At 42.7% G+C, this 21,803-nt stretch overlaps 3 protein-coding genes across 3 annotated transcripts in view; all 3 read right to left on the bottom strand.

The window, feature by feature from the left end:
• Positions 1–252, bottom strand: part of apold1a (apolipoprotein L domain containing 1a) — a gene marked incomplete at both ends in the record, with an annotated part of 40,458 nt that extends 40,206 nt beyond the window's left edge. Inside the window, one exon of the mRNA XM_084481466.1 lies at positions 247–252. Coding sequence (XP_084337592.1) covers positions 247–252 — 6 coding nt within the window. The remainder of the gene's footprint in view (positions 1–246) is intronic.
• A 1,752-nt stretch (positions 253–2,004) lies between these two features.
• On the bottom strand, positions 2,005–17,194 carry apol1 (apolipoprotein L, 1; the record flags this gene model as incomplete). The annotated part of the gene is made up of 38 exons (XM_084481467.1): positions 2,005–2,965; positions 3,263–3,314; positions 3,478–3,517; positions 3,653–3,721; positions 4,801–4,857; positions 4,959–5,009; positions 5,448–5,540; positions 5,912–5,968; positions 6,225–6,311; positions 6,682–6,759; positions 6,966–7,031; positions 7,319–7,372; positions 7,856–7,918; positions 8,014–8,067; positions 8,269–8,328; positions 8,707–8,772; positions 9,115–9,171; positions 9,275–9,343; positions 9,460–9,525; positions 9,700–9,765; positions 10,154–10,225; positions 10,337–10,387; positions 10,848–10,913; positions 11,377–11,433; positions 11,528–11,596; positions 11,712–11,774; positions 11,880–11,945; positions 12,219–12,365; positions 12,767–12,817; positions 12,942–13,010; positions 13,103–13,180; positions 13,305–13,364; positions 13,726–13,794; positions 14,016–14,087; positions 14,172–14,240; positions 14,740–14,799; positions 15,012–15,068; positions 17,093–17,194. The coding sequence occupies 38 exons, from the start codon at positions 17,192–17,194 to the stop codon at positions 2,005–2,007; spliced, it is 3,444 nt and encodes a 1,147-aa protein (XP_084337593.1).
• A 1,893-nt stretch (positions 17,195–19,087) lies between these two features.
• The window catches only part of tep1 (telomerase-associated protein 1), a 28,095-nt gene continuing 25,379 nt past the window's right edge, over positions 19,088–21,803 (bottom strand). The window contains exons 51-55 of the mRNA XM_084481194.1: positions 21,406–21,496; positions 20,946–21,054; positions 20,516–20,598; positions 19,887–19,991; positions 19,088–19,681 (exon numbers count right to left, since the gene is read on the bottom strand). Of these exons, the coding sequence (XP_084337320.1) occupies positions 19,562–19,681; positions 19,887–19,991; positions 20,516–20,598; positions 20,946–21,054; positions 21,406–21,496 (508 nt within the window). The 3' untranslated portion in view covers positions 19,088–19,561. The remainder of the gene's footprint in view (positions 19,682–19,886; positions 19,992–20,515; positions 20,599–20,945; positions 21,055–21,405; positions 21,497–21,803) is intronic.

Raw genomic sequence — 21,803 nt, forward strand, 5'->3', positions numbered from 1 at the left:
CCATATTCACACCGTCACAAAATACCTGATTATCAAGTCAAAAGTCAGAAGTAATCAGATAACACAAAAGGAAGTGGATTGGTTGCCCATGAGAACGGTAGCATGGCCACGTCAACAAATGTTTTGTCAACTAAGAAGGTCCATAAAAATTAAAAAAAATTAAAAAAATTAAAAAAAAAAGGTCTAAACTGAATGGCAACAAAAGTAGACCTACTGACACTTTGAGAAAACTAACAGCAACTTTACCGACATTATACGCAACGGATGACATTTTACATCTGATTAAATCAGACTAATGTCCTGACTAGTGTTTGTTCTCGTATATTTTGTGATATTATCATTCATAAAAACAGCTCCGTCGCTAAGCCATTCTCTCCTATGGAAAACACAATATGTTACTGCGCGCGCATCCGTGTATCTCCTAACAAATCGAACGCTCATCATCCCAAAGATTCACCAAAACACTCCAACCGCTCAATATAAATCAACATATATTCATAGACAATCTCGAAAAATACAGCTGGCTCTAAATGAATAGCTAGTACTGTAAAATGTGTTTTTTTTTACCTAGTTGCCGCAGTAGGAGGACATGAACCACATGCGATCTCTTTATGACTGTCTACCACCAGGTAGGCTCCACCTGGGGACGGGGTGTGGTCCCGGGGCCCGCTGAGCAGTCGAACAACAGCTTATCCTGCATGTCTGTCTGACTCATGCAAGCCAGTTTCGCTGCACAGGCGTCACAAACAATGACTTAACGTCCCTGTTTCAATGACTGTAGACTGTAATGACTGGTGGATCATCAAATGGATGGGGATACCCAGCTGCTTATATACGGAAATTAACTAGTCATCAACATGAATCTGTGGAAAGTGACATAAGATTTACAATGTTAAATAAAGAATTCTGAATTCTGAATTTATTTGTCTCCCAAGTTTATTTCAGTTTTCACTCCAACAGACCTAAAGCAAAAAAAACAAAAACGCATCCACACAACACACAGGGGTATTTAAAGACTGGGCAAATCCGGACTTGTCTGTACATATTTACAGCTGCTACACAAAGCTGGAATTTCAAGCCAGCCTCGGCTACGCCTGTCAAGCTGCTTGTAAAGGTAAACCTGTGGCTGAAGGACATAATTAGAACGTCCGTATCGCTCCAATGCAGTAGGCTATGCAAATAAAGATGCAAAGTCAACATGGAGCATAACTAACAGAGAAAGGAAATTTGTTGTTTGCTGGACTGTGTTCAGCGTTCAAACCAGTATGGCCTCATTTGACACATTGAACACCATAGAATTACCATACACGTTTTTTATTGCTTGGAATGTATTAGCAACAATTCATACATTACAGACAGTGACCTTTCACGAGTTTTACATTAAACGACAAAATAGTTGAATGTAGTCCTCAATGACAATGATATAGATAATGGAGTGATGGGGAACTACTACAATGAGGGAACTACTGGGAGCTTTTGTCTTTTCATTGTCTTGTATCTTTTATGTTCTGTACAGTGTTTGGAAAAGGTGCAGTGTTGAAGTGTGTTGTGGAGTGAATACAGGGAGTTCCCATCATGGATACTGAGACTCATTTGTCCTTCATATCAAGCATGATGATTGTCTTGCATAGCAGTTTTGACACCAACAAAAGATCTACAATTATTAATATGTTCACATTTTATTATAAATATATCAAAGACATTATAAATAATGAAGGCGCTACAGCCAGTACAAATACTCAAACAATCATGAAAACCATTAAGGCTTGAATGAAGTCACAATAGGCAAGACTCCAGAGCTAGTTACTCATCTTCTTATTGCATATCCGGCCTCAGCTATGCTGACAGTATTATTGGCATATCTTCACAAGGCGCAAGCAGGTTTGAGTGTTCAACCACCTAAAGTAAAACCCACTTCAAAACCATGGTCAAAATTAAAATCCCTGACTACAAGAACTACATACATACATTAATATAATAATAATAATCTGGAAGTTGTGGAAGTCAAACATACTCCCGGCTCTCGTAGTCCTTTTTGATCGCCTTTTTGATCCGGTCGATTTCATCTTCTTCCGAATCCTCGTCCGGTTTCTTCTGCTCCTCCTCCCCCTCCTTGGGTTTGTTCAGATCCAAGGTGGCCTCCGCCTGCTCGGGGCTGTTGGTGGCCTGCAGCTCGTCCCGGATGCCGTTGAGCTCCACCAGACCCTCGTGGAGCTGAACGGCCACCTCCCGGATCTTGGCGGCAAACTCCGACTTGGCGCCCTTCTTGAGTTCCTTCGAGTCTTTGGCCACAAAGTAGATGTCCATGCCCACAAAGAGCCCCGTGAGGACCCCCGTGGCCATGCTGGCGATCTGCACCGCCCGGGCCGCCGTGCTGCCCGCCACGTTGGCGATCTGCACCACGCGCATGATCTCGTTGGCGTTGATGAGGATGGCCTTGCCCAGCATGGCGCCGTCCTCGTAGATGTTGTTTAGCGCCGGGAAGTCCCGGTTGTAGGCGTGCTTGCGCATCTTGAGCAGGTCGAACTTGCGCAGGTTCTCGATACCCTGCTTGATGAAGGTCATGCACTTGTTGATGTCTGCCATCTTCTCCTGGTAGTCCTCCACGATCTTCTCCACCTTCTTGCGGTCCAGGGAGTTGTTGACCTGGTTGGAGATGCCGGCACCGGCCGAGGTGAGGCCGCCCGCCGTGGCCACGCCCAGCCCCACCGCCGTGATGATCAGGGAGGTCCCGAAGGTGACCGGTGCCAGGGCCAGGCCGGCGATGGTGGCCACGCCGCCCAGGGCGCTGGTGGAGCCGCCGGTGATCTGGGCAATCTTGGTCTTCTTGTTGAAGCGGTCCAGGTTGTCGGCGATGGCGTTGAGGTCCAGGACGTGCTGCCACAGGCTCTCGGCGCGCTCCGTGAACAGCTTGTTGAACACCCGGATGCCCCTCTGGACCTTCTCCGCGGTCAAAGCGAACGCCCTGGGGAAAGAGCGCGTTCATCGTGGTCATCGTGGCCTCGCTCAGAGGCATGATCTACTCTGGGCACCGTCCCTAGCGGTCAGTGTATCAGAGGGTTCTAAAGATGTGTCTTAAAATGGTATCTATGACTAAAGATGAAAACAATGGATTTAAAAGACGCTCACACAACAAACCGTTGTTTTCCTGAGAGGAGAGGAGCTGCAGAAGTCTGCTCAAACTTTAGACACATTTCTCTAAAGTCAATTAGGGAGCCATACCACGCACGCACGCATGCACACACACAGAGTCCTGTCTTACTTGGCTTCTTCCTTCTCTGTCATGTCATCTTCTTTAGGCATGTCCTCCCATTCTGAATAAACACAGCAAAGAAAAGAAAACAGTAAATTCGGAAAATTCTAAAATGTTCTTGCTCATTATGTGGTCAACAAGATGATGGAGTGACATCTGAGGCCATCGATGTAATGATGTTTAATAGATGTGCGTGTTTGCGTGTGTGTGTGTGTGTGTCTTACGTTCCACCGTGCTCCACCACTCCATGAGACCCTCAGCATCCTTCAAGAGAAGGCCAAGATTAACTGTTGCAACTACATGACTATATCACTACTGTATAACTCAGATAACCTCAGAAAACATCATCTAATAGTTTCCAAACCCACATAGTCATGTTTCTGACATCCCATCACACACCTGATCATCATTTGATTCGTCTGGGCCGATCCGGAAGTCCTCCAGGCGGTCAAACAGAGACCTTTCATTCTAATGACAAAAATGACAAAACTTCATTAATTTTCATAAAATATTGTGATTGAGAATTATTTTCCTTCACAGTATTTACAAATAATATTACATATATAATATTATATTTGATCAGATTTGGGTTAAGTGTATGGTAAGACAAAGAGAAAATGAGAGAAAGTTGAAAGAGAAAAAGTTGTTTTAGCTCCAACATAAGGCCAGCTTTTGTGTATTTATTTTGTACAAAGGAAGAGGAGGGTGTGGAGAAACACGAGGAAAAACAAGATTGGTGGGAAACACAGTGACTCTGATTGTCTTTAAGAGGACAATGCTGGTAGGTTGACGTCTGATGATAGAGCGTGATTGGTTTTCAGGGAGCGGCCACACACTACAGCACAGTAGGATACAAGTTAGTGCCAAGGCTTACCAAGATGTGTGTGTGTGTGTGTGTGTGTGTGTGTGTGTGTGTGTGTGTGTGTGTGTGTGTGTGTGTGTGTGTGTGTGTGTGTGTGTGTGTGTGTGTGTGTGTGTGTGTGTGTGTGTGTGTGTGTGTGTGTGTGTGTGTGCGCGCGCAAGTAATTCATGTGTTGGCATATGTATGTATAGATGTGGGGTGTGCATGTGCACATGAAACTACATCCAAGAGCTACAGGGACTCAACCTAGACGCATACTTGGGAATCCTTTGCACAGCATGTGCAGCATGCAAAGTAGCAAGACACAACGCCAGTAGAGTAGAACTACCACTCAGTGAGTTCCTTTTTCTTCCCCTAACCTCCAGAGCTTTAGCATGTGGCTGAGGAAGGGCTCAGGATCTGTATCTAAGCTACCTGGGTGGCTCTGGATGTTTACCAGCCAAACATTCAGCGTCACAGAATGTGTGTGAATATATCATTCATGTTTAAAAAGAAAAGTGTAAAAGTGGGTTATCAGTCTGTGTCAGACACAGACACCGCTTCCCCACACATCTATTTTGTCCCACAGAGGAATGACAATAGGGTGTTGGGTTGCTTCCTCAAACTAAACACCAGGACAGGTATTTCCCGTTGCAACACAAAGACGAAGGCGATAAGGTTTTTTGTCACATGACGTTTTCCCTACCCCTGGTGCATTGTCAGCCGCAGTAAGCTCATCCTGTGGGTTCTTCTTTGGTCGAACCTACGCACACAAACGCACACACACACACGCACACAATGTTGATCACAAGTCAGAAATGTGTTAGTTTTGAAGAGTTAACACAGTCATCGCATGAGTCTTACCTTGACTCTGGGTAGGAAGGGATTGTGTTTCTTCGCTTTCTTGGGTTTGTTCTGAAGGCAACAGGCAAAAAAGAGATTGCATTTCTTATAGGAGAGGTGAATGACCATGTTAGTCATATTTGTGATGGGCACTGGAAATTACAACGAGATTCAGTGTAATACACCGTACATCATAACACCCAATTCAATACCGATCTTTCTATAGAGTGTGAAAGAACGACCAATCCAACACAGCCAGAGAATTATTAGCCACTGGAAATACAGTTAGACACGGATGAGGGCGGGACAGAATGCCTTAATGTCAATGTTCACAGCAGAGCAATGAAATACGTTAGCATACATCAAAAGACATGCTTCTTATGGATGGATTTACTTCTTGCCATTATGGGAAATATCTTTCCTAAACAATGACAAAACTCTCCAGTCTCCAAATACTATTACGTGAGGAGGTATGTGCACCGTGATGGACCGAGAGGTTCCAGTACACACCGTCACTTCCTGGCCATTGCCCCCCTCCTCAGCATTCCCCTCTTCTGTGTTCAAGGGCTCATCTTCCTTCAGGCCTTCATCATCCGATGGGGCCTAAGAAGGAAAGGAGACATGATGGTGCATTCCTTGTATATGACTCAAAGACAACCGCACCTGAAAAGACAACATTAGCATCAACAGGGTGTGGATGCTAACGTTGTCTTTTTAAATGCGGTTTTTAGATAGTTAACCGACCGTCAGTGGACACTGTAGAGCGACATCACCCATTACAACTGGGTGCTGTCCCATTATATGTGACAGCACCCAGTTATAACCAAACAGGGAGAGTGATCACAATGACCCATGCTGCACCGGAAACCGAGAGGGTGCTGATGTGTTCAGTGCTATTCTTCTCTACATGTTTATAGAGAATAAGAGATCAGACAACAATTACAGGAAGTATGAACAAATGGGGTGAAATGTACCTGGTCAGGAACACGTGGCATAAACGGATTGTGGCGCTTTGGTTTTTTCATCTTGGCCTGAAAATAACAGGACATCAACAATGCATCTCCCAATAGAATACGGGGTCACCTGACCGAATCACAGAAGGTTCATTGGTCATTCCAATGGCCTTGGTCATTGGAATGGAAGCAATAGCGGGAAGTAGAAGCTGTAGCAGTGGTCCGAGTCGGATTCAGCAGCATGTGAAATGGTTTCCAGTACAACATTATTAGAAAAAGTAACAAACTATGAAAAAGCAGTGTTCCGTTTGCAGCAATAATGAAAATGACTCACTGCTTTGGTGTTTGACTGTTGGACGTTCTCTTCCTCAACAGACCTTCCTTCTTCACGTTCGGTCAGAACCTCATCATCTGATAGATTCTGAATAGGAAAAAAATAAGTTTTACTTAAACCAATACAGAACAAATACTGAAATGGATATATCTAATATTAAAATTGATTGAGACGGATATTTCAAATGACAATTGGTATGTATGTGTGTGAGTGAGGGTGTGATTTTATAGGTCTATGTGTATGATTGATATTGTATGTCGTCTTGTATTTGGCCTGCTTAAATTGACGCATGAGGGACAGATAATGTATTTGAATTTCAAAAGAACCCAATGCATATCAAGTGCTTCGGAGGAAGCCCTCAATAAAAGTGAAGCAACACAAAACAAACAGAACGTTTGTCCTTACTGATAGCATCTGTCTGTCTGTCTGTCTGTCTATGTGTGGGCTGTGTTCCTACCTCCTTGGCTGGTTTCACAGGGACGGACTGCGCTCCGGATCGGTCCATTCTCTCCTGGGGGTAGGGACTGCTCTTGACCTGAGAGCCAACAGACAAATCCCGACAGCTGGGTTACACACAGTGGCCGAGTGAGCTGGACAGGGAGTAACTACGGTGGCTCAGTGGGTCCAAAATCAGAAAGTTCAGTGCAGAGGGAGGGTTACTTCGGCAGTTTCAGTGGGTGTGTGAGTGAGAGGGGTAGAGTGAGTCACCTATGATGCAAATAATGCAAATAATAGACTGACCAGTTTTGATTTCTCTTCTCCGTGCTTTTCCACTTCCTTGTCGGTCTCCCACTGGCCATTGTCCTTCTGCACAGAGGACACAGAGCGTTAGCCGACTGGTAGCCCCCGCGGCGACGACTAGCACTACATGCTTGGCCTATGTCATTTTCAGTTTGATTTCACAACCACCGGAAAAAAGAATCCAACACTGACCAGTGCTATAGTAACAGGGAAGACACCACGGAGCTCATATTTATCACCACCACACTATTGAACGTGAAAAGTGTGAACCACCAATTTGTAAAAGGGGAACCTTATTAACCCTAATACACCAACAGTCTAATACACCAGTCAGTCTACACCAGAGTCTTTACTTTAGTTGCCGAACGGAAAGGATTCATCATCGCCATGGCACCCGCCACAGAGCTCTACAAGGGAATCAGTACATTTTTTTGTGATACTTACAAGTATTTTGTGATGCCTTATGTGTTTATAGTTTCTTTGTTTTCTTATTATGATTGATCACCAAGGGTTTCCCTCCACTACTCAAACAGCTGACACAGCAGCGGACCACCCAAATCTTGTGGTTGGCTACTGGGAGTAGACGCTTGTCATTATTTCAACTCACTTCTTGCTAGGTCTCGGCCTGACAATGAACTAATGCTAAAGTACATTTTATCACAAACAAATTACACATTACTATCATTGTGTTATATAAGATAATATACTATTGATACAGTAGCCTTTTACAGACTTATAAATAATAATAAATGTTTATTATTATTATTTATTTATTTATGTTATTCAGTACATAAATAATAACAATAAAAAAAAAAACTTACCTTACCTTAAATTGTGGGAAGTCAGTTTTTAAATTCTATGGAAAGTTCTAGAATCTCCGCCACACACACCTGTTTATTGCTTGAGGTCTTCTCATCAGCGGCCGGCTCCTCATCAGCCCCGGTGTGTTTGTACTGTCAAAAGAGGAAACATTTTTTTACTGTTTGGTGCCCTATCGTTTTAGCTAACCAATGATAACAACAACAGCAACGAAAAGCAGGTTTCTCACCTTGTTGGCAAAGTGGAACGGATTGAGATTCATCATGGCACCTGTGAGCTTATTCTGAAATTAAACAATGGGGTTGAATGGGCCTTATTCACCTACCTGCCATCTTGGTTCTAAATGCTACCTGGGCGGGGGAACAGAATTTGGAATGTAACCAAGATGGCCGCCAGCTGCATAAGGCTCATGGGGACAACATGAAGCAGTAACTGGAACACTGCTACTTGTTATTGTTTGCAGAGAGAAGCTTGATTTACAAACCTGTTTGTTACTAGATTGAGGGTCTGTATTTTTCTCTTCACTATCAGAGTCGCCGTTCTCCTGCAAGATGAACCCAAACACATTTTGTTTTATTATTAGTGTGAGTAAAAATCTATTTATTTATTTTAAGAAGTAGCGTGAATGTTATTGTAGTACTAGTAGTAATACAGAATTAACCAACTATTAGTGGGAAATTTTCTAAACAATGAATACTACCATTCATTAATATTATCAGTAACGGGTAATTGTATTAGTATAAACATATGTAGTACTTCGTAGTACTCATGTGTTCACTGCTTTAGAGAGTAAAGTTCTCAAACTAATCAAACCGGCTCATGGCTGGATTAACCTGCCTCACCCAGCCCCAGAGCCTGAGTCAGGCCAGGTGAGGGTGCTTAAACGAGCCATCAACCACACACACAATCCACGAAAGGTTACCTTAGAAGTCTTCTCTCTGAGGTTGTCAGTGCTGGCGGACAACTCAGAGTCTGCGGTCAAGTCCTCCTGAAGGAGAAAAAATAAAAACGACTATCAGTGTGATTTATACCAATACTTGATTCCAGCAGTTCCATCATGTTCTAGCAGAACTTCTGGGGGGAGACGGCACAGAGCCTGGACCAGATCTTGAAACTGAAGGGGCGTAGTTACGCCTTGTTTCCTATTTTGTTACGGTCCGGAGATATTTTACTTAAAACTAATTTCGGCAAACTAACCCTAATATAGCTTTCAGGAGGGGAGTTTGATTAGTGCATTTCTAGAGTGGCCAGTCTACAAGGTGTTGATTTGAAACCGTTACAGATCCTTTATCGTTTACTAATGCTGGCAGAGTTTGTACAATAAACTTACCCGAGACTTGGTCCTCTTGTTCTTTTTAAACACCCCACTAAACACCCCTCCTTTCTCCTGGAGGAAATAAACAGATCCAGATGTTATGTTGGACATTCTCTCTTTTTCTCTCATTCTGTTGACCAGTAGTTTCTTAGCTTGATGTGGATGCGCCGCTCACATTGCCCTCTTTGCCCTCCGAGAGATTATCGAGGCTGCCCTTCAACTCTCCGGACGCAGACAGCTCCTCCTGGGGGAAAACGATGTCCAACAAGTTAATATTCATTTGGTTTGAATAATATAATTGAGTATGTGCATAATATAATAAGCTCCCGGAGACAAGAGCGGCACACGGCAAAACCACACCTGAGACTGAATGTTGGCGCCTTTGGTCCAGCCTTTAAACATCCCGCCAAATTTACTGCTCTTCTCCTGAAGGAAAAGAGGATCAAATGGGGGTAAGTGTTATGTTTTATGTATCAAAGTACAGTGTGATGTCATTTTCTACAGTAGAGCAGATGTTCTGGCTGTGTTTGGACATTCCATGTCCTGGAATTCCTCATTTCCCTCTGAAGGACAGCGAGCTAAAAACATGCTAACGTTTACCTTAGTTTTGTCAGCTGTCAAACTGTCATTGCTGTTACTCAAATCTCCATCCAATGACAGACGATCCTGCAACACATCAACAAGGTTTGGTCATTTGTCCTTTGTCCTGTCCTTTTGGGGTTGGACAACATCATTCATAGACACAAGAAACAAATTCATTGAATAATCAATAACAATAAATCCAGTTGAGGGTAAATTGTGTTCACTGCTTTGTAGGGTAAAGGTCTCAAACTATATAAACCCTTCGCAGACCCCCCCCCACCCAACCAACAGCCCACATGTCACAGTGACTATATATTGTACTCTGCTGAAATCGCAGTTGGAAAGCCTTTCTGAACACTACTTGATGTCGAGTATTGGCCTATCGGGGGCTTCTAGAGTTGGGAGACATGCAATTGCCACAAGGTCTTGGCATGTATCAGACGAGGTCATGATAAAGAGAGACTGCCTTCACCTGCTTTCTGGCTTGGGTCTCCTCTGCATGAAGCTTGTCACTGGAATCAGCAGGCTGTTCGCTTTTCTCCTGCTGGAACACAGAACACGTCACATCATGAGTAACCACGTGCTCCATGGAATTTGTGTGTGAACTTAATCTTTGTGAAAACAAAAAGGTATCCCCCCTAGGGCAGAGAGTTACCCATGCGGAGGACTGGAATGGATTCTTCAGGATCTTGCCCATAACACCGCCCTACAGCCGAAGGTAACAAGCACCACAAACGGTTATGAGATATTCCCTTAGACACACTTAGTACTAACAACACAATTAAAACATGTTTTATTCATGGAATTATCAGATTTTATATTGTATTTGTATGATGTTCATACTTTCTATAAAAAAACTTTCTATTTACTTCTTTGCACTGTAGAGGAAGCCTGTAACATGCCACTGCCATTAATGACTGTGCTGTGTTATTTGAATGTCATTAATTAATATGCATGACAATCCACCTGAAACTTGCCTGAAGACAAGCGGCTACAGAATATGACTCATTTGTTGTTTTTGTGTCACATGAGTAGTAGAACAAGGGTGTGGTGTGTGTGCGGTTCATGGTTGGTTTAAGCCGCCTCACCAGTCACCCAACTCCAGAGCCTGATCTGAGGGTGCTTAAACCAGCCATCAACCACACACACAATCCACAAAGGGTTACCTTAGAAGTCTTCTCTGCGAGATTGTCAGTGCTGGCGGACAGCTCAGAGTCTGCGGTCAAGTCCTCCTGAAGCAGAAAAGACATGTTTAAAATAAAAACTACTCAGTTCTATCATATTGATCAAAACTGAGTTTGATCAGTATGATAGAACTGCCGGATCAAGCAGTTCCATCATGTTCTAGCAGAACTTCTGGGGGGAGACGGCACAGGAAAAAGGAAAACAAGGCGTGACTCCGCCCCCTTCAGTTTCATGATCCAGCCCAGGCTCTGTGCCGGATCATGAAACTGAAGGGGGCGGAGTCACGCCTTGTTTTCCTGATTCGTTACAGAGATATTTTAATGAAGAAACGTACTTTGGCCAAACTTATAAAGCTTTCAGGAGAGGAGTTTGAGGAGTGTGTGTGTGAGGAGTCTACACGCCGTTTATTCAAAACCTTTTACAGACCCTTTCATACAGTTTACTAATGCTAGCCCTGCTTTCAGCAAAATGATTGATCCAAACACATTAAGCAGAAAATACTATGCTTACCCGAGACATGGTCCTCTTGTTCTTTTTAAACACCCCACTAAACAACCCGCCTTTCTCCTGGAGGAAAGAAACAGATCCAGATGTTACTTGGGACCTTCTCTTCATTCTGTCAACCAGTTGTTTATAGCTTGATGCGTTCGGCGCCGCTCACATTGCCCTCTTTGCCCTCCGAGAGATTATCGAGGCTGCCCTTCAACTCTCCGGACGCAGACAAATCCTCCTGGGGAAAACGATGTCCAGCGAGTTAATATATTCATTTGGATTGAATATATGCAGAGTATGTACATAATATAATAAGCGCCCGGAGACATGAGCGACACGCGGCAAAACAACACCTGAGACTGGTTGGTGCCTTTGGTCCAGCCTTTAAACATTCCACCAAATGCACTGCTCTTCTCCTGAAGAATAAGAGTGTCAAATGGGAGTTAAGTCATTATGCATCAAAGTATAGTGTGATTTTTAATTATCTGCCAAAGCTAGGCTAAAATCATGCTAACATTCACCTTAGTGTTTTCGGCTGACAAACTGTCATTGCTGTTACTCAAATCTCCATCCAATGACAGATGATCCTGCAATACATCAACAAGGTTTGGTCATTTGTCCTTTGCTAAGAAACAACACCTCTAGTTTTAATATTTTAATTTTTTGTTTTAAAGGAGCGAGATTTTAGGGGTTGGACCACATTAGTCAGACACGAAAAACTGAAGCACAAATTCATCCAATAATCCATAATATTAAATACAGTTGATTAATTAAATGATTTGACGGCAAATTAGACCAAGGGTCCATTTAATGTCAACCGTAGTCATGCAGAATATATATTACATAAACTAAAGTTGTACCTGGGACTCTGTACGTCTGTGAGCTGGTTTGGGGGTTCGTTTGAGAATGCCCCCGAGCACTCCTGTGTTCTCCTTGGAGGACTTCTTGTTGTTGTTTAAGCTGTCGCTACTGGCGGAAAGATCACTGCTCCGGACAGAGAGGCTGGCCTAGAAGAATGATGACAGTTAAAAAGGGGCTTTTGGTAAGCTTCAAGAGTGAGAGAGTGAGAGAGTTGAAAGAAGTGCAACATTTCTCTTCCATTGAGAAGTTTTGGATTCAAGCACTTGTGATTGACAGGCAAACCAATCAGGGAAGGGATACCTGGATTGGTTAGAAATGAGTTGGCAGTGGTCTAAAATGAAATTGGCTCATACATATGAAGGCGCAGTCAACTCAAAACCGAGCCTTTCACTCACTAATAGCTAAAGGGTGGCTATGCCATTTTAAACAAATTAAATACAAATAATAGCTCTTAGATTTTACCTACAGCATCTTTAATCCATTTTATTGAGTTATAGACTCAATATAATACGATACACATTTTTTGTGTCACTAAGATTTGGGTTACCTTGGAAGTCTCCTCTGAGAGATTGTCGGACAGATCAGAGGTCAGGTCCTCCTGAAGCAGAGAAAACAAACACGCATGATCCACTGAACCAGGAGGAAACAATGGGGTGAACTCTGAAACTGACCACAACCACAATAACAACTGCACACTGACTCTGTGGACTGGCAGCACCTACCCGAGACTGAGACCTGGCGAACAGGGACTTTGGTTTTTTAAACACTCCACCAAACATCCCGCCCTTCTCCTGCGGAAATAATTACAAATGTTTGAACCACAATTGTAACCATTGTATTAATTCCGTCAAGAATGTCTGGTTGCAAATCTGTTAGTGCTCACTTTGGTGTCCTTGCCCTCAGAGAGATTATCAGAGCTGCCTGACTTTACGCTAGATACGTCAGAAACAGACAGGTCCTCCTGTGAAGAAAACAATTCCATCGAGTTGTTATTCATTTGTTTTCATGGTTATATTTATTGCAGAGTATGTGTTCATAGTATCCATGCATGGAAACAGGACTGTCCCTATACAGCAACCCCTTACCTGAGCTTCTTTGGTCCAGTTGGACTTTTTAAACATGGCACCAAACTTGCTGCCCTTCTCCTGAGGAAAAAGATTGAGGGATCACATGTAAATTAAAATGCAAGTTTGAATGACAGTGCAGTGTTACCCTCCAAAACCTCCATTTGAGATCTGTCCCCTCTCCCACCCACAGTCTGACTGTGGCTATGGAACGTGCTGGAAATGCTGACCATCCTAGAAAAGAACAACTGCCTGGACCGAGCATTACATTGCATTATTACACAGCTTTGTCCAATTTTCAGTATGCTGCTACAACATTATGCCTTACTAATGCACAGGTACACACACACACACACACACACACACACACACACACACACACACACACACACACACACACACACACACACACACACACACACACACACACACACACACACACCTTTGGGTTGTTGTTCTCTGACAGACTGTCACTGCTGCCATTCAAATCCCCATCCATTGAGAAATTGTCCTAAAACACAAGATGATAAAAAAAAAATTTGTCTTACAGTACCATGAGTGCCTACATTCTTAGCATGGGTGGCCTGTGGTCAGAATCTAACCCCAACCCCGACAGTGTTAATGCCACACTCTACCAAATAAGATTTCAGTTTTCAATTTGACAAATTACAGCAGGCAAATTATAAACAGTTTAAAATAAAAATTTCAATGTCCAAACTATAAATATAATACCTGTGATTCTGAACGACTGTGGCCTGGTTTTGGGCTTCGTTTTAGAATTCCCCCCAACACTCCCGTTTTCTCCTAGATATAGGGGCAAAAAATAAGTCATTCTCAATCAACAAATAAGAACCTCAGATACGCAAATAAGAGGGAAGATAAGCTCACCTTGGATGGGTTTTTGTTCAAGCTGTCACTACTGGATGAGAGCTCCCTGCTTGGGACCGAGAGGCTGGCCTGGAAGAACGATATCTGCCAGTTAATACTTGAGAAGGAGCTTATAGTACACTAAAATGGGCTGTAAAAGACACACCACACTCCCTTTTACAGAGTTTTTATACTAGCCTCTGAGCTCATGTTAAGCTAATTGTGTTGTTAGTGAAAGATCACAGATCACATCGCCATAACTTAACATTTTCCTTGATACATTTAATGGGAATGGTTTACGGTTTGACTACAATTTTTTGACAATGACAACCAATACAGAAAACCAAATACAACTACTGAATTAACTAATAAAGCAGAGTTTCCCAATCTCGATCTGCATTATTCACAACTACTAATCCCTTAGTATTGTGTATGTTCACTAAACACCCTTCATCGATACAATGGGCAGTTTTCTGAATTTGCTTCAAATGGATATTCAAACCTAAATATGGGGTCAATAAGTTCACAAAAAAGTCGTGAACAATTGTAATAAAGCCTGGCCATCCTTTTTGCTTTCTCCATAGCTCACCTTTGTGTTATCATTCAGACCGTCACTGCTGTTGGAGTCCTCACTGCGAACCAAGTTGTCCTGCAAAAAAAAAAAAGAGGGAAAATGGAATTAACTGTATGCAAACTGTATGGGTGTTAGCTCAAACTCAAAGAAATCTAGTAGCCACATTCAAGGGAAGTTTACTTAAAACTAAAAAGGTTGAATGGAATTTAAAATTAGATTTTTAAACCTGCATTCATGATTGCCGATTCAAGAATAAAATGCATGAATTTGATTAGAAACTAACGTACCTGTGGCTCACGTTTGGAGGACTTTTTGAACATTCCACCAAATCTTGCAGCTATGTCCTGGAGAAAGAACATTATGTTTGTCAACGATTATATTATTATGGCCTCTCAAAAAGCCAAAAGCAAACAACTTTAGAAAAGAGACTTTGAGATTAGTCAAGCGCTGGACTTAAAACAGTGGGCCGGGGTCACAAACTTGGTGCCTCCTGGTATGCAAATAGATATTTTGGATAAAATAATACATTGCAAAAGGTTTGAAAGCTCTCATTAAAACATATTTTATACAAATGGCCTTATGATTTGTAGACACAAGAAAACTACTGCTAATGGTGTTGAAAGACGTGCACAAAAGTACACATCATATAATCAATTACAATACATGAGTTCACAGCTGCACGCGTATATAGAAAATGTTTTTTTTATTATTATGTTACACCTTTCCTGCTGTCGGCTCCCAAACCGTAGTCGAGAGCACAGGGGAGACGTCGATGTTCTCTCGGGGGTAACACCCTTCCCTTTGACCGGCAGTGGGTCTGCTTATAGGTCGGAATGAAGCGGCCGCCGATTATTGAAAGGCTGTGTAGGCCTACTTCATTCTTAGTTTCACTAACTTTACAGTACACGTTTGCACAGACACAACCAGACTCGTTCATTAGGCCTACTTCACTAAACTGACACACGCTACCGCTCGCTCTCCTCGCTCGTCCACTCACACGCCCCCCCCCCCACACACACACAATGCCATTCTCGCGCACACACATGCGCTAATTCTCGTAACACTTATTATTGACAACAGTTAGCTGAACATTATAGGGTCTCGGCCTTCCACTCCCTGTTTTCTCAGTTAAACACAGAAATCAACTACATTTGTCCCAATGTTTGTTAGATGTGAAATGAAGCAAAAAAAAAAAAGACGCTCTTTCTCCGGCAACGCAGCCGTTTGCGACGCCTTTCTTTTTCGTCGTTTCTTCTATTTGTCTGTAACTCATGCTCCAATATTTCATCGATCGATACGGATGTTGTGGATGCAACGGAATATATGATGCATCGCTGCAGCAACATTTAAGATGATCGCGGTGAGTTCTGCCTATTCTGCCTCCGTTGCTGCGGTCAGACCAAAACACACCTGAGTGACATGGGCCGTCGTGGACCCTACGTCATATCCCGCCCCTTGCAAGCCCGTCCCCTTAAACCCCCCGTTGATTCTACTGATGTCTGAGCAACAATGTCATGATCTTAGGTCATGATCATATATGTGTAGGCTATGTGTTATCAGTTATCGGTATTGGCCTTTAGGAGCTGAAAGTGATCGGTTATCAGTATCGGTAAAAAAAAAAAAAAAAAGTTATCGTGCATCCCTATTAAAAATGTGTGGAAGCAGATGCACAAAATGATAATACGCAAGACACCCATGCCAATATTAGGGAGTTTCCCAAACAAATGTTGAGGGCCAACTCATAGCAAGGTCACCGACCACTATAAAAACAGGAGATCATGGCCGTCACTCACACACACATACTAAAGTTCACCATCTAAAAGATTTCCATGCCATGGCCCATTTCCCCACAGCACCGTTTTTCTAGTGTTCTGTAACCACTATAATGAAAGTAAACAAAGTGTTGTGTACACACAATAGTTATGGTTGTTCCTGCTTGATTTACATGCTGCAGTCACCCTAGCACATCAAGGCCTTTAGACCATGGGCTTCAACAAGTGTCCTTACAATTATTACTGCCTCCTACAGCTTGAGTCAATCTGTACCCCATCTCCTGTTCAGGAAGTAGGCTAATGACTGAGAGCACCATTTGAGAAGCCCTCTATTATCTTTCTACATGGTTGGAGTAGGCTAATGGTACGGCACATAAAGATAGAAAACAGTCTTGGAACTAATAGATACTTTAAAAAAAACATGTACATTACAGTACATTAGTCATAGGTAAGTAGGCTACTTGCTAGTCAATTTGTGCATTTTTGCATATTAAATGTGTGCATTTCATCAATTATAATATGCAAGTAGAGTAAGATCACAACAAAGCAGAAGAAACCGATGACCCACACACCAGTCGAAACCTTCCAATACTTACAGCGACACTTTCTTCACATTCTAAATCCAGATTATTATACCGTTCCTGGGAAAACAACAACAACAACACGAGTTCATCAGCTGGGTACCACTCGATTCCCATTTTCAGCAACTAAATCCATTCTGAAGCACCTCGACAATTAAAAATGAATTGAGAAACGTGAGGATGTTATGTCATATGGGATAGTTTACCATCTCTGCCGTCGTTGTATCCTGGTTGTGTCGATATAACGCCTCTTATGATCAGACGCCCAAGGAGACGGCTAAACCGCCTGGATCGCGTTATTGTTTCCAAACTTCGTTGAACCTCCTCTAAAGGTTGACGTCGGCTCGGTTCTCAGAGAGATCCCATGCGGAATGGGTCCGGAAACTAATAGTTTTGTCCACAGATCGCGTCCGACTTCCCGGGGCTTTGGTTAACCTTCGCTGTGAGCCGTGAGTTTCTGAGTAAACTAGTTGGTCTCTTCACCTGGGAGTCCAACGAGAGGGCGTGGCCACAGCTCTCGTTTGTGACAGTGCAGTAGAGTGAATGTCGTCTTAGGTATTTCTGTAATCCATTTGTAAAGTTGGGGGTAAAGTTGTAAGTAAAGCCATTTGTATTTTTAAACGAGCTGCCTGGAAAATACCCGCAACATTAAAATCAATGAGTGTGCCCGTTTTATGGATTTATTTTATTCAGAGGAAGATTTATGGTGCCATTGAAGAGCATGGCGGAAGCAATCCAGTAGCAGTAGGCCTAGTTACACAGATAACAAGGTCATCAAGATCATTAAATGATACGAGATGTTTACATAGCAGATTTGATGTGTCAGATTTACCCTACCCAGGGCAAATCACTATTATGTATTATTAATTGTCTTATTCTAATTTCCCTGATTTGCAACACGTTATTACACCTCTGATTGCAAATACATTTTCAATTAACCACTCAACAAATAGGTGTGGGTATTTATAGCACTGATATAGAAAAAACAAAGTGTCCTGGCTCAAGATAGTCCACAGGTAAATATGTAGCATTTAACTTAAATGTGCAAGTGAAACAAAGAGCACATGGAATACGTTGTTGTAAAACAAATATCAAAAACAACAACAAGCCTCATCTAATCTCAATTAAAGTTTAAATTGGCTTGTTTGTTCACTGTAAGTCTCATCGCTCACTCACTTCCGATGAGGAAGAACCATGGGAAGAACCAGGCACGTGCACACATAGGGCCCTAGGGGTGATTGAGCCCCTGCCCTTTTTGCCTCGTATTAAAAAGTGCCCTCTGAGTGTTCAACAATCGCGCCCGCAAAAGTGCTCGTCCGCGATCGAACGCCCCCCCCCTCAACAATCGCGCCCGCAATAGCGCTCGTCCAGGGGAGAAGAAGACAGCCTCTACGTGGCCTCCCCTACAAGTAGCTAAGAGTAGTTGCAAGGTTGCATGCTCCCAAGCGAAACCAATGTCTTTACAACGTCCTTGGACATACGACAGAAGAAGAGCGCTCGTCCGCGATCCAACCCCCCGTTAACAATAGCGCTCGTCCGCGATCCAACCCCCCCCCCACTCAACAATCGCGCCCGCAATAGCGCTCGTCCGCGATCCAACCCCCCCCCCCCTCAAAACTCCTGAGTGTGCACGTCCCTGGGAAGAACGAACCGCGGTGTGGACCAAACCATTTTTTAAGAAGGGGCCAAGGGGATTATTGAAATTATTAAAATTAGAATATTGTATGATTTGTGGCTTTGGTTTAATTCGGATTCATTCATATGAATATATATTAGTTCTGCGTAATCATTTTGTCATATAGGCTACTGGGGGCTGTGTGTGGGCCCTAGCGGGCTGTGGGCCCTTATAATTGTCATAACCTTTCCCCCCTATACGACGGCGCTGCCTCACAGGGTCACATGATCATTTAGTACTTTTAGTACATTTAGTACTTTTGACAAATGTTGACATTAAAGTGACATAAAATTTGAATGATTGATACAATAACCAAAAGACAGCACAAGTCGTTTTTACAGCATTTATTCATTTTCAAATTACATTTCCACCACGGTTTTGGTCATAGTTCTGATCTCTTCAAGATTGAAATTAAACAAAATTAAAGCAAAGCATTTGTAAACATCAAAACCCCTTTAAGGCTACTTCCCTGGCTTCTTCCCTTACTTGATTGAAAGCATATCCTACATATTATTATTACTGCATATTATAATTCTTAAAATTAAATAAGGCACAGTAATTTAGCGAAAGTTCTTTAAATTGACACCATAACATTCAAAGTCGCCACAAAATTAGATTGAGCCCCATTACATATTCATACTAATTTAAACGTGAATAATAAAGTGAAGCATTATAAGGCAGGGTGTGTGTGTGTGTGTGTGTGTGTGTGTGTGTGTGTGTGTGTGTGTGTGTGTGTGTGTGTGTGTGTGTGTGTGTGTGTGTGTGTGTGTGTGTGTGTGTGTGTGTGTGTGTGTGTGTGTGTGTCTTTATCATAGGTTCCAGCGTAGGAAGTAGAGTTTGCCCATCTCATCTCCACACACCAGCTCACCAGGACACCGTGGGCTGACCTCCAGCACTTGAACTGGGCTTCCACACACAAACATACCGACCTAGAGAGAGAGATAATTTTTTTATTGACAGACAAAAAGGTGACATTACAGAGAATAAACAGAGAGAACTAAATAACAAGGAAAAATCAAACCAAACATTTCAAACCTATCTATTTACTGCACGTCATACATATAAAATCAATCCCATTCTCATATTAAGTCCTGTCCAATCCAAGTATTGTGTTCCCCGTTGGAACGCACGTACCTGCTTCTTGGTGATCTTGTCCCACAGTTTGACGGTCTGGTCATGCGAGGCGGTGATGATGGTGGTGCTGGTGATTCTTATCACACTGATCCTGTCGCGATGGGCCTGGGGAGAGAAAACACACCGTCGTTATCATCGTCATCGTCTTTAGAAACTACAACACTGGCCAAAAGCCGCTGCCACCAAATGATTCGGATTTCGTATTGATTCTTTATTTATATCCTTGTGGTGCCAGATGTTTTGTTTTTGGCCATTCTCTCTGAATTTGAAACCTCATGTATTTGACACTCATCTGGTAGCTAAAGATGTGAGCCACCAGATGAACGTCAACTATATGAGGTTTCAAATTCATATACAGTAAATTAGGCACTCAAATGAGGGCAAAGCAATGGCAGTGGTTGTCAGCCTTTTTAGAGGCAGAATTCATATATTTATGTGCCACAACAAGGTGGTAGTTTTTGACTCACACACACACACTTTTTTGACACACACACACACACACACACACACACACACACACACACACACACACACACACACACACACACACACACACACACACACACACACACACACACACACACACACACACACACACACTTTGGTGCAGGTGTTAGTAGGTGTGTTACCGGTCTCTTGGGGCTCCAGGGCGACAGCGCTACGGACTCCTTGAACCACATGTTGCCCTCCACGTCTCCGCACACAATCAGGCCTGGAAACAACAGAGCACTTCAGCATTTTTACTTTCTAATGTTTACCTTGCTTGGTAAATGCACAGCTCACAAGCATAGTGGCAACTTATAGTTTTCTACAAACTCACTCATTGAAACCAAATAATGACATTACAGTCAAATGATGACGTCCTTTAAAAAAGTATTAAAACCAAATTAAATAAAACGGCGCCATTTCTGGTAAAACAGTCATTGCAATTGCTATTTCTGTCACACCACAAGCCCCATTTTGAGCCATTCAGAAACAACGGCAATGACCACATTAAGAAGAATAACACAACAAGCTTTCCCTGTGGTGCCATTAGTTAAGGTTATCATTTATAAGTACCATCCTCCACGATCATAGCGGTGATCGAAGTGATCGCCTCTTCTCCCATGCTCGGCAGTGTCAGATTGGTGAAGGACAACTCACTGCATTGCGTGACTCCAACGATAAACTGTTTGGAGGAGATGGTTGCAAAAACCAGGAAGTCGCATTAATGAATTTTCACTCAAAAAATACCAATCTTCTAGATGGATATATATCTATATATTTTTTAAACACACTAAATAACTATTGATGCTCAAACCTCTCTATTGCAATTGAGAGCACGCTTAGTTAAATGCCTTCCAAATCCTACATTTGATCTTACTACTAGACACTGTTAAAAACACATTTCAGGCCCTGTCAAGACGTATGGATGTGGAAGGAAGGAACCTAAAACCATGAACCTAAAACCACCACAGCCATGACACCAAGCGAAAGCGAATAAGCAGATAACTGGATTTTTCCCGGCGTGACCACTCACCAGAAACGACAACTCCAGCTCGTCACCCTTCCTGCCTACCAACCACATGCTTTTGGAATCGTTGGGGAACACGCCAAAGACTGTGTTTGAGCTGCAACGTCGAGACAGGAAACACACTGAATCTTTCGATTGGGTTGTTCACCGTTCAATACGTTCTAGGTTTTCAGTTTCTAAAGCGGTTGGTCTGAAAATACAATATGAATGCGTGTTTTGTAAACGTGCTGTATACGATATAATAGCATAAGACAAGTGCCATTATTACTTGTTTCTTCAAGTAACTAGAGGTTACCGTGGCACCATAAAGTTGGGATTCAAATGTAGACATCACATTTAACCTCCATTCAGGGTAAATTAAAACAGACCGTTTAGCAAATCCTTGGCATGTACTTGTACTCACT

This window comes from Micromesistius poutassou, assembly GCF_964030765.1.
Source record: "Micromesistius poutassou genome assembly, chromosome: 16".
NCBI lineage: Eukaryota > Metazoa > Chordata > Actinopteri > Gadiformes > Gadidae > Micromesistius > Micromesistius poutassou.